The 13497-nt window shown below is 36.8% G+C and overlaps 1 protein-coding gene across 5 annotated transcripts in view; it reads right to left on the bottom strand.

Moving 5' to 3' along the window:
- Window positions 1–13497, bottom strand: part of Pde4d (phosphodiesterase 4D) — a 1422283-nt gene that overhangs the window by 890664 nt on the left and 518122 nt on the right. For all 5 annotated transcript variants that reach the window (XM_029543935.1, XM_021208481.2, XM_029543934.1 and 2 more), the window contains one exon: window positions 770–999. In XM_029543935.1, coding sequence (XP_029399795.1) covers window positions 770–999 — 230 coding nt within the window. The remainder of the gene's footprint in view (window positions 1–769; window positions 1000–13497) is intronic.

Genomic DNA, 13497 nt, shown 5'->3' with positions numbered 1-13497 from the left:
TTCTTTAAGATGCAGCTAACCAGGCGAGCAAACATTTGATGTGTCCACTAGCCTTATTTCACTGTTTCATGGGCCAATGTTACCATTAAAGAGTAAATTATCCATTGGCAGACAGATAAAAGACCATAGGAAGTACTCACTCCGCCGAAGGAGAAAGGTGCACGGCGCACGGCGCAGACAGACTTTTGCTGACTTGGGTAACTACTGAGGCTAAATGAAATTGATTTATTAATATCAATACTGATAAGTGCTAAAATAGCATTCGGGTAATAGCTTAGAGTGTCAGAGGCCAAATTACTTAGGCTCATGAATATAATCGCATATCTTCATTTATTCTAATTACCGTGTAGTATAGTCTTAATTCCAGACTCATTTTGTCTCAATGAATTATTTACCTACAGTTTCTGCCTGTATCTGCCTGCATGATAATTAATCCATTAGTTATCATTTGCTCAGAACTGTCAAAACCACTTATGGCCAGTCAACGTTTTTCCGGTACAATTTCCTTTTCCTGGATGCTTCTAAGCAGCCACCCAGCACATTTCAACACTCTTGGAAAGCGGTTCAGCTAAAATGTCTCATCCCACACAGAGACAGATGTGACCAGAAGAAACCCTTTCATTCTTCCTCTTCTTTTGTTTTTGATTCAAGAACTCATTGTCCTTCTCAAATCAAACAATGTGTGTGCCCCAAGCAAACCCTAAAACATCCCACATAACAATCGCCACCAACAATGTTTACTGTGGAAAGCGTCACCGAAGGCACTCACCCACTTGAGTCTGCAGATGTGACTGCGATCAGAGGCAGGATTTTCAAGGGGAGGCTAGTTGGCCGAGGGATGTTCTCCGATTCGCTTCGCAAGTCTGCTTGTTCCAACTGTCTGAAGGCGAGAGGTGGGAGCTGAATGCTGCGGGAAGAAAGTCTCCGGACGAGATAGGGCTCCATTCCACGGAAAGGGTCCTCTTCTTCATTACAGGAGTGCAGTGTTTCCTCGGAGGCCTAAGGCAAAGTTCAACAAAGTCCACATAATTAATAGGAGTCCTAGTATGTGTCATTATGTAGTGACATATGTCCTCGAGGGGAAAAGAGGATAGATTACACATAAAAAATGCTGACTGGCAACAAACAGCGTTGGCCTAACACTATCTGCTGAAGAGATTATAATTCATAACTCATACTTAGGTTTGTTTTTTATTTAGGCTTGGTCATAGCAGTTGGTGTCCCTAGCGATCTTGGAATTTACTAACTTTGTGTGTGATTTCCATAAAATCAAAGGTGAACCAAGTGTTTTTTCTGTTTGTGGAACGAATAGCAATAAATTTATTTTATTACATGTTTTAATATATATAACTAATTTATATACATATGTATATATATACATATATATTAGTGTATTTTTCCTATAAGAATGCTTATGAAGAAGTAAAATTTCTATTATTTTTGTTTGTATTTATTACATTTATACTTTTCTGTTCTTAAACAATTAAAATATCTTTCTCTTTTTCAGATTTCTATCTTTAAATTATTTAAATTTTTATTTACTTTTTGAACTGTTTTAAAATCATTTTTGTTTTGTCTATTTGGTTATTTATTTATTACATTGTTTCTACTCACTCTCCCAGTGCTGGGATCAAACCAGGACCTCACATGTGCTTGGCAAATGCTTTAGCAGTGAACTACATCTATAACCTTTAATGTTGTTTTGCTTGTTTGTTTTTTTTTTTGTTTGTTTTAGTTTTTGTTTTAATTTTGAGATAGGGTCTCTCTGATTTAGGACATCCACATATTCAATAGTACTTAATGTCCCTTCTGTCAGAGTTCTTGTAGTAACTATGATTCCAGACAGGTGCCACCATATCTGGGGACACCCTCCCTCTGCCCCCCACATACACACATTTCGCTTGTTTGTTTGAGATGGGGTCTCATGTAGTCTATGTTGACTTCAAACTTGATAATTACAGGAGAAGGACTGAGCTTTGGACTCTCCTGCCTCTACTTTTCCAGTTATAAAGTGTTGGTTGAGTCTTGATGACTGGAATTGAATCTTTACACATGCTAGGTAAGGATTCCACCCACCGAGCTATATCGTCAGTCATGTATGTGTGTGCATGCACAAGTGTGCATGTATCAAGCCCGAGATCTTTGTGCTTTGTGTTTCAGCTATGTTACTAGCCAAAATGAAAGGAATTGAGCCCAGATCTAGCCATAACACAGGCCCAACAAAGCCTAAATCCAATGAGCTTCTCTATCTAGTATGGCATGTTTTTTTTGTTTGTTTGTTTGTTTTTACCCAAACTTATGATTAGCAACCAAAGAAGCTACAGGAAAAGTATAGTACTGTGGCCAGCTTAAAATAAATCAACACTGCACAATACACTAATATCCTAAAACACGCAATCAGAAGAAGGCCGCTTATTTTGAAGGCTATAGAATCAAATTATAAGGGCTGTCCATCACAACCGACATGCAAATCTCAATGCAAAAACACAGTAAGTATGAAAACAATGAAACATATCAAACAAACAAAGCTATGCTAAGGCTGTCTTTAGGGAACAGGTCCTAAAGACATCAAGGCGGAAGAAACGCCAGGAATAAACTCAAAAGAGTGATTTTGTAAAGAATATTCCCGTCTAAAAGAAATGCAGGGACAAAAATGGAGGAGAAACTGAAGGAATGGCAGACCATTGACTGGCACAACTTGGGATCCATCCCATGCGCAGGCACCAAATCCTGACATGATTACTGATGCTATGTTGCGCTTGCAGACAGGAGCCTAGCATGGCTGTCCTCTGAGAGGACCAGCAACTGAGACAGATGCAAATACTTAGAGCCAACCATTGGACTGAGGTCAGGGATCCTATGGAAGAGTTAAGGGAAGGACTGAAGGAGCTGAAGGGAATAGCAATCCCATAGGAAGACCAACAGAGTCAACTAACCTGGACCCCTTGGAGCTCCCAGAGACTAAGTCGCCAACTAATGAGCACACATGAGCTGGTTTGCAGCCCCTGGCACATGTGTAGCAGAAGACTGTCTTGTCTGGCCTCAGTGGGAGAGGATGCTGCTAATCCTGTAGAGACTTGATGTACCAGGGAAGAGGGGATGCCTTGGGGTAGAAGGGAGCACCCTCTCAGAGGCGAAAGGGAGAGAGAATAAGATGAAGAGCTCTGAGAGGGCGCGCAGGGAGGAGGGGCAACATTGGGATGCAAATAAATAAAAAATTAATTAAAAAACAAACAAATAAAACGGGACCAAAAATATTTGTCTCTTTGGGTCTACGGATTATAACTTTACCAGCTAATATCCACATATAAGCTATACATACCACATTTCCATATTTTTCTTTCTGGATCTGGCTTACTTCCTTCAAGACCCCCCACCCCCACCCCATGTTCCATTCATTTACCTGCAAATTCCATGATGTCCTTTTTAACAGTTGAGAAGTATTCTATTAATGAAAATTTACTATATTTCTTTATTCATCTGCTGAGGTTGAGGGGCAGCTAAGTTTTTTTCCGATTTCTGCATATTATGAGTAGAGCAGCAGTGAATGTGGTTAAGCAAATGTCTTTGTTTTGATTTGCGTTCCCTTGATAGACTAGAGATATCGAACATTTTAAGTGTCTCTCAGCCATTTGAGTTTCCTCTTTTGAAAATTCTCTGTTCAGATCTGGGTTCCCATTTTAATTTGGTTATTTGTTTCCTTGATATTTAGTTTCTTGAGTATTTTATATACTATGGTTATTAACTATCTATCAGGTGTAGGTGTATAGTTGGTAACAGTCTTTGTCCGTTCTGTAGGCTGCTACTTCATCAGAATGATGGGATCCTTTGTCGTGCAGAAGCTTCCTTCGTGGGCCCTATTTATCAATTACTGATCTTAGTGTTTTGCTAATTTTTTGTTGTTGTTGTTCAGAAAGTCTTTACCTGTGCCAATGAGTTGAAGACTATTCCCCCTTTCTATCAGGTTCAGTCTATCCAATTTTATGTTGAGGTCTCTAATCCACTTGGACTTGAATTTTTATTCCAGTGATAAGTATGGATCTATTTGGATTCTTATACATGCAACCATCCAATTTGACCAGAACCATTTTTTGAAGATGCTGTTGTTTTTCAGAATAAAGTTTTGGCTTCTTTATAAAACTCAGTTGTCCATATGTGTGTAGATTTATATCTGGGTCTTCAATTCAATCACATTGATCAAGAAGTCTACCTTTGTGCCAAAACTATGCTGTTTTAATTACTATAGCTCTGTAGTCCAGTTTCAGGTTTAGGATGGTGATAATTCCAGACACTGATTTATAGTTCAGAATTGTTTTAGATAATCTGTTTTCCTGTTTTGTTTCTTTGTTTCCATTTGAGACTGAGGATTGTCCTTTCAAGGTCTGTGAAGAACTGTGTTGGCACTTTCGATGGATGTGTAGATCTGTAGATTGCTTTTGGTGGGATGGCCATTTTTACTATATTAATCATATGTATCCATGAGCCTGGGAGATCTTTCCTTCCTCTGATTTCCTCTTCAACTTCTTTATTGAAAAGACGTTTTTAGTCATATAAGCCTTTTGTTTGTTTGGTTAGAGATACCCCAAGACATTTTGTATTATTTGAGGCTACTGTGATAGATGCTGTTTCCCCGAATTTGTTCTCAGTCCTTTTGTGACTTGTGTACAGAAGAGCTACTTCTATACAAACAAGGGGGCTGACACTGAGTTTCCAAGCCCTCTCTCACCACCTTCTGTGTGACAGATAATAGCATGTGGCACCATGGCAAGTTCACGACTCTTATCTTTTATTTCCTGGGTTGGACTCCATATATAACACACATTTTCAGGTTTCTTGGCACGTGTCAAAAGAAGACTTTGTGAGGAGAAATTTTAAAGTTATAAAAGAAAATCAGAGTTCCCAACAAGAATTTTAACTACACCCAGATTTTTTACAAATTTGGCATATACTATCTACATGTGAAGGCAAAACAGATCTACTCTAAAATAGAAAATTGAATATTTTGATTGTAGTTGAGGGAAAATATACCATGAGGAATATAATTAGTTCTAAGGAGCTGAAAAGTCTGCTCTAGTAACATTTATTATATGTAACTGTTCAAAATCACGAAATAATCCAGTGCTGCATTATGCTTCAATGAAGAAATGAGCTTTTAAGTCCTTGCATTCCCACACATACTTGTGCTCCTTGAAAGTAGTTTTACCTTTTTCTATGGAAGCAACTGATTTGCCAACTAGTTCTAATGGCCTAAAAGAATCAAATGAGACCATGCATGTGGGGATACTCAGAGCTGAGTATCCTGCATGGTGTAAGCAGTCACGAAGGGCAATTTCCTTTCTTTTGAGTGTTATTAAGTGAAGACACACCTGGGGAGCTAACTCCCAGAAAGTTAGCATTTTTGTTGTAATTTAGACCGCAGCAACTCCAAAGCGTCTAGAACAAGTTTTAGAATTTTTGTTTAACTCTTTATCATATTAAAACATTTAAACACATTTAACTGATCTTTTTAATAAAAAAAAACTGAGATAATTCCTTCTGAGACTGAAATAATAATACTTATTTCTGAGGATCTTGTCCTGTCCCAGATATGAAGCTTGTAGGGTACAAACATCTTATACCCAAAATGATTGCAGCTATCATCATTAGAATCTAAGAAAATCCCCTATATCATTCTTATAGCATTATGTTGACTTTGGGGCTTGCTTTCCTTGTTGATTTCCAAATTAAAAAAAATTATTTCTTCCCAATATCTGTCTTGAAAGTAGGAGTGTGTTGTCTTACTTTAGTGACAAATGGAATCCAAAAAAAATAACACAGAAGCCAAAACTAAAATAAAGGGTTAATTTATTACAAATCCTATATATACAGATTTAGATTTTAAAAGTCTTTTCTTTGAGGTATATAATATTATTAAAAAACAATATTAACAAAAATGTCAAACTAATATTTATTGAGTATTTATTAAGTGGTACTAGTTTCACATAAGCTTCCTTGAATTTGCACAAAAATCCTGAGATAGAACTTCTTTTCTCACTTTATGCATAAATATATAGATATATACACATGCACATATGCACAAATATACCGATATACATATAAATATATATACATATACACACATACATATATATGTATCTATACATATATACATATATATACAGTATATGATAATGTGTATATATATATGTATGTGTATATGATAGTGTGTATTTATACTTATATTCATAAATTATATTTTGTATACACACTATGCTTACACAGTATATGACAGTGTATACATATATATGTGTGTGTATACATGTATATGACAGTATATATTTGTACTTATATTTATAAAGTATATTTATATACACACTGTCATATGTTGTCCAAACAATTTCATGACAAAATAAAGTCCAAACTGCCTTGCCTTTCTTGGATATTTTAACTATAGGATTTCAAATTTCATATACAGAGAAATACTATGTTCTCATACAAACCAGAATGGCTGATCATGCTAAAAGTCAAAATCCAAACCCAAAGTTCTTTTAGTTAAATATGAGACTGAACACTACTGTGCAACACTACCTTAATAGGCACAGTTACTGATATTTTGTATACTGCTAGAAATGAACACTGAATGACTACATCTTCATAAACCTCACACTCATTTAAAAAAGTGAACTAAGCTAAGAACAGGCCTCATAAACCATTGAAATTAATGTCTGCTTATTGTTAAATGAGTAGATAGAAATTCTTTTTTGTTTTTTGGGTTTTTTTTTTTCTTTTTGAGTTTTTTTGTTTGTTCGTTTGTTTGTTTGAGAAAGGGTTTCTCTGTATAGCCCTGGCTGTCCTGGAACTCACTCTGTAGACCAGGCTAGCCTTGAACTCAGAAATCCACCTGCCTCTGCCTCCCAAGTACTGGGATTAAAGGCGTGTGCCACCACTGCCTAGCGAGATAGAAATTCTTAAGTCCCACTGAGACACTAATGATAAATGGCAACCAACAGATTGGGAAAAGGTCTTTACCATTCCTACATCCGATAGAGGGCTAATATTCAATATATATGAGTAACTCAAGAAGTTAGACTCCAGAGAACTAAATAACCGTATTAAAAATGGGGTACAGAGCTAAACAAAGGATTCGCAACTGAGGAATACCGAATGGCTGAGAAGCACCAAAAAAAAAAAAAAAAAAAGGTTCAACATTCTTAATCATCAGGGAAATGCAAATAAAAACAACCCTGAGATTCTACCTCACACCAATCAGAATGGCTAAGATCATCAACTCAGGTGACAGCAGATGCTGGTGAGATTGTGGAGAAAGAGGAACACTCCTCCATTGCTGGTGGAATTGCAAGCTTGTACAATCACTCTGGAAATCAGTTTGGTGGTTCCTCAGAAAATTAGACATAGTACTACCTGAGGACCCAGCAACACTAGTCCTGGGCATATACCCAGAAGATGCTCCAACATGTAGTAAGGACACATGCTCTAATAGTTCATAGCAGCCTTATTTCTAATAGCCAGGAAAAGAACTCAGGAAAAATCCTGGATGTCCCTCGACAGAGGAATGGATACAGAAAATGTGGTACATTTACACAATGGAGTACTACTCGGTTATTAAAAACAATGAAGCTATGAAATTTTTAGGCAATGGATGTATCTGGAGTGTATCATCCTGAGTGAGGTAGCCCAATCACATAAGAACACACATGATACGCACTCACAGATAAGTGAATATTAGCCAAGAAGCTTGGAATACCCAAGATACAATTCACAAACCACATGAAACTCAAGAAGGAAGACCAAAGTGTAGATACTTCATTCCTTCTCAGAAGGGGGAACGAAATACCCATGGAAGCAGTTACAGAGACAAAGTATGGAGCAGAGACTGAGGGACTGACCATCCAGAGACTGCCCTACAATCCCATCATATATACAATCACCAAACCCAGACACTATTGTGCATGCCAACAAGTACTTGCTGACAAGAACCTGATATAACTGTCTCCTGAGAGGCTCTTCCAGTGCCCAATACAGAAGTGAATGCTCACAGCCATCCATTGGACTGAGCACAGGGTCCCCAATGAAGGAGCTAGAGAAAGTACCCAAGCAGCTGAAGGGGTTTGCATCCCCATAGGAGGAACAACAATATGAACTAACCAGGACCTCCAGAGCTCCCTGGAACTAAACCACCAATCAAAGAAAACACATAGTGGGACTCATGGCTCTAGCTGCATAGAAGGCAGAAGATGGCCTAGTCAGTCATCAGTGGGAGGAGAGGCCCTTGGACCTGTGAATTTTCTATGCCCCAGTATAGGGGAATGCCAGGGTCAGGGAGCAGGATTGGATGGGTTGTTGAGCAGGGGGAGTGGGGAAGGGATAGGGGGTTTTCAGAGAGGAAACTAGGAAAGGGGATAACATTTGAAAAGTAAATAAAGAAAATATCAAAATAAATAAATAAATTTCTATGAGAAGAGAACGAACGGACGAAAGAAAGAAAGAAAGAAAGAAAGAAAGAAAGAAAGAAAGAAAGAAAGAGAGAGACAGATAGGGAGGGAGGGAGGGAGGGAAGGAGGGAGGGAGAGAGAGAGAAAGAGAGAGGAAGGAAGAGAAAGAAAGAAAGAAAGAAAGAAAGAAAAGAAAGAAAAGAAAAGAAAAGAAAAGAAAAGAAAAGAAAGAAAAGAAAAGAAAAGAAAAGAAAAGAAAAAAGGAAGAAAGGAAGGAAGGAAAGAAAGAAGAAAATGCTCCTTTTCCCACTGGATAGTTTTAGCTCCTTTGTCAAAGATCAAGTGACCATGGGTGTGTGGATTTATTTCTGGGTCTTCAATTCTATTCCATTGATCTNCCTGCCTGTCACTGTACCAATACCATGCAGTTTTTATCATGATTGCTCTGTAGCACAGCTTGTGGTCAGGGATGGTGATTCCCTGAGAAGTTCTTTCTTTGTTGAGAATAGCTTTCACTATCCTGGGTTTTATTCCAGATGAATTTGCAAATTGCTCTTTCTAACTCTATGAAGAATTGAGTTGGAATTTTGATGGGGATTGCATTGAATCTGTAGATTGCTTTTGGCAGGATGGCCATTTTTACTATATTCATCTTGTCAATCCTTGAGCATGGGAGTTCTTTCCATCTTCTGAGATCTTTGATTTTTTTTCTTCTGAGACTTGAAGTTCTTATCATACAGATCTTTCACTTGCTTAGTTAGAATCACACCAAGGCATTTTATATTACTTTTGACTATTGTTAAGAATGTTTTTTCCCTAATTTCTCTCATAGCCTGTTTATCCTTTAAGTAGATGAAGGTTACCGATTTGTTTGAGTTAATTTTATATCCAGCCACTTTGCTGAAGTTGTTTATCAGGTTTATCAGTTCTCTGGTGGAATTGTTGGGGTCACTTAAGTATACTATCACCTGCAAATAGTGATCTTTTGACGTCTTCCTTTCCAATTTATGCTTCACTGTATTCATAGCAGCCTAATTTATAATAGCCAGAACCTAGAAAGAACCCAGATGTCCTTCAACAGAAGAATGGATACAGAAAATATGGTACATTTACACAATGGAGTACTACTCAACTATTAAAAATAATGAAGTTATGAAATTCTTAGGCAAATGGATGGAACTAGAAAATATCCTGAGAGAGGTAACCCAGTCACAAGAGAACACATATGGTAAGCACTCACTGAAAAGTGGATATTAGCCTCGAAGCTTGGAATATCAAAGATACAATTCACAGACCACGTGAAGCTCAAGAAGAAGGAAGACCAAAATGTGGATACTTCAGTCCTTCTTAGACAGAAGAAAAGAATACCCATAAGAGGAGATACAGAGAGAAAGTGTGGCTCAGAGACTGAAGGAATGACCGTCCAGAAGCTGGCCCATCTGGGGATCCATCCCATATACAATCACCAAATCCAGACACTATTTTGGATACTAACATGTACTTGATGACAGGAGCCTGATATAGTTGTCTCCTGAGAGGCTCTACCAGTGCCTGTCAAATACAGAGGTGTAAGCTCTCAACCTGCCATTGGACTGAGCACAGGGCCCCCAGTGGAGGAGCTAGAGAAAGGACCCCAGGAGCTGAAGGGGTTTGCAGCCCCATAGGAAGAAAAAGGATATGAACACACCAGTACCCCCAAAGCTCCCAGGGACTAAACCACCAACCAAAGAGCAAATGTGGAAGGACCCGTAGCTCCAGTCACATATGTAGCAGAGGATGGCCTTGTCACTCATGAGTGGGAGGAGAGGCCCTTGGTCCTGTGAAGCCTTGATGCCCCAGTGTAGGGGAATGCCCAGACCAGGAAGCAAAAGTGGGTGTGTTGGTGATCAGGAGGAAGGGGATGGGATAGGGGGTTTCATAGGAGAAACCAGGAAATGGGATAACATTTGAAATGTAAATAAAGAAAATATCTAGTAAAAAGGAAGAAATACAAAAAATTAATCTTCATAATTATGCCCATCTACTGTCAGTTTAAGCCCATCTATATAGATTTTATTTTTATACTTAAAAAACTCCAAAGAAGTTGATGTTGATGTCAACATCTTATTTCTTACTTAAAACACTATAGCATGGGCTTTTTCATACAACAGAACAATATTTTTCAATTATGCTTTAGAAGTAAAAATAATAAGAGTTTATTAACCACAAGGTAGAACGCTCAATTACAGTATTTTGGAAAAGAATAGAAATCTAACTACTAGAGTCATATGAATATTATTGTCCCCACAACGACACTTTGTAAGTAGTGGAAAGATAATATTTCTAATGTTTCTAAGCCATTGCCTCTCCAAAGTTCCTCTGTGAGAATCCCAGAGGGAATGTGCAAATATCAAGTACCTATTCCACATTTGCCCAATCACTGTTTTCATGACTAGAGCCTATGAATAAAAGTAATTAATAATCTAGATTCGTATGTGCACTTACACTGGAGAAATAATGTTTTAACAGCTTAGAATGGTCTAATAGGATCATTTGGCACAGATCCAGCTACAAAGACGTTTATCACAGCTCATTCATAATAACGAATACTGCATGTATTATAATTGCTTTTCTGAAGAGTTGGCTTAACAAATTTTGGTATGGCAAGTGATAGAATACTGGGGGGCTGTTAAAACACTGCAGAAGAATTTATGAAAATAGGATTATTGTATAATGCTGAGTGAGAGGAAGAGAGCATAGAGTGATCTTCATTTTCATAAAATAATTACATCCAAAGATTAAGTAGTCATATAGTCATAGTATATTCTGGAAGGGTCTATCCAAACTTCTTAGAGGTTATTATTGGTAATGCTCTCGTTCTTTATCTTTCTTAATTATTAGTTTTTATAAATAATAAAATTTTACTTCTAAACAATAAAAGTCACAAGGAAACATTCACTTTTTAAAATTATTTATTTCTGAGGTAATGCAGTTGCATCATTTTTTCCTTTTCTTTCCTCTCTGGAAAGCTTCTCACAAATACTCCTTGCTCTCTTTCAGAATCATTCCCTCTTTATTTCATTAATTGTTATTATATAAACCATCGCATATATGTATATGTGTACAATGTAAAATATATATGTATATATATGTAATTATGTGTATGTATGTGTGTATACACACATATAATATATATACACATATATGTGTATGTGTATATGTATATATATGTATATACATATACACATACATATATATATGTGTATATACACATACATATACATAATTACATATATATATATATACATACACACACATATAGTATAATTCTGCTCAGCATGTATAATTGTACAGGATTTATGTTTTCAGGGCTGACCATTTGGTACTGGGTAACCATTGGGTGTGCTCACCCCCGGGGAAGACTCTTTCTCCCACTCTCAGCATCCCTTTGTTGCCTAGAGTTCTTTCCATAGGGTTGAAGCCACCCTGACTTTCCCCTGCCCACATTAGTATGACCATGATTATTATCTTTGGTCACTTGACGCTTAGGTAGTCATGTTGGTGAGATAACTTTCAGTGTTAATGGTACTTAGAAATACTTCGGATTTAGCTTCAGGACATTTACAATTAAAAAACAGAAAACCAGGAAGCATTTGAGAGAATTTAACATGAATCTCTTAGATGACAATAAACTAAAATTCTCTGTGGTAATTAACTAACATCCATTGAATAGTTGGCAGACAAGTAATTTTAACACAACTCTCTTCACTGTGAGAATAAGTACATTTCGAGAATTGTTATACTTGAAACAATTCTGTAATAATTGCTGCTTAGTATGGGTTAGCATTAAATGCATTATTACTCACTATTACTTCCAGTTTTGCATGCTTTCATTTTCAATTTGTTCGTTATTCTTTTTCCTTTAAAAGTATGTAACAAACCATTTGCCTTTATCATATATATATATATGTATATATATGTGTGTGTTTATAAAAGTAATAAATAATTTTGTAGCTGCTGATAATCTAATAATCTTGAAGATTTATTTTAAAAAGTCATAAAAAATTAAATTTTATATGCAAAATCTTCCTTTAAATATTGTGATTTGCATATGAATGTCTCACCCATCACCCACACCCACACACACAAAACAACTGATGTCCTGAAAGAATGGCTCCCACCTTGTGGCATTATTGATGCAAATGGAATGCAACTCCTAAGTTTATAAATGGATTAATCTGTTGGTGAGTCATACCAAATTGGTGCTTAGGTCACCAATTGTCCAGGGTCCATCTGTGTCCCCCATCCCAGTTCTGGGGACAGAAATGTGTACCAACTGTATTCCCTTTGATAGCCTGGAAGCATGGCTATATCTAAAGGGAGGGGAACATGCTAAAACAATCTCTGTGTCCCAGCCACACAGCCAGGGGCTGGGAAGAAAACAGGCTAGCTAAACCTTGTTGAAGGAGTGAATTAGTCATATAGATATACAGAATATAGATCCCAGTTTCGACTGTAAATTTTGGGAAATTGAGCAACAGTATTTGACATTTCATAACTACTAATACGTTAGGTGTGAAGCTTGAGCACATAAACAAGGGTTTCTTTGAAACTTTCAGCTATCCTGCTTGCTTTAATCTATTCTTGAGTCGAATAGAGTTAGTGTCTGCTTCACATCTGCGTATTCAGCCGTGGTAGGAAAGGATATTGAAAAATCACCCATATTGAACGTATAAAGATGTTTTGCTTGTCATTAATCTCTCATCATTATATATGTATTTATATGAGATGTATAATGCATTATGTATTATATATAGTAGATATGATCCAAAGTATATGGGAGACTTTGCATGGCTTATAAGTATCTACTATGCCATCTGAAGGATTATTGTCTATTTTTCTTTTATTTTTGATATTGTAATATAATCAAAGCATCTTTACCTCCCCTTTCTTCCCTCCAAATGCTCCCATATAGTGCTCTCCTTTGATCTCTTTCAAATTCACGGCTTTTTTTTCACTAATTTTTGTTACATGCAAATATATATATATATATATATATATATATATATATATATATATATATTCT

Source organism: Mus pahari, chromosome 11 (assembly GCF_900095145.1).
Source record: "Mus pahari chromosome 11, PAHARI_EIJ_v1.1, whole genome shotgun sequence".
NCBI classification, from domain to species: domain Eukaryota; kingdom Metazoa; phylum Chordata; class Mammalia; order Rodentia; family Muridae; genus Mus; species Mus pahari.
This window is presented reverse-complemented; position numbering and strand designations above follow the sequence as displayed.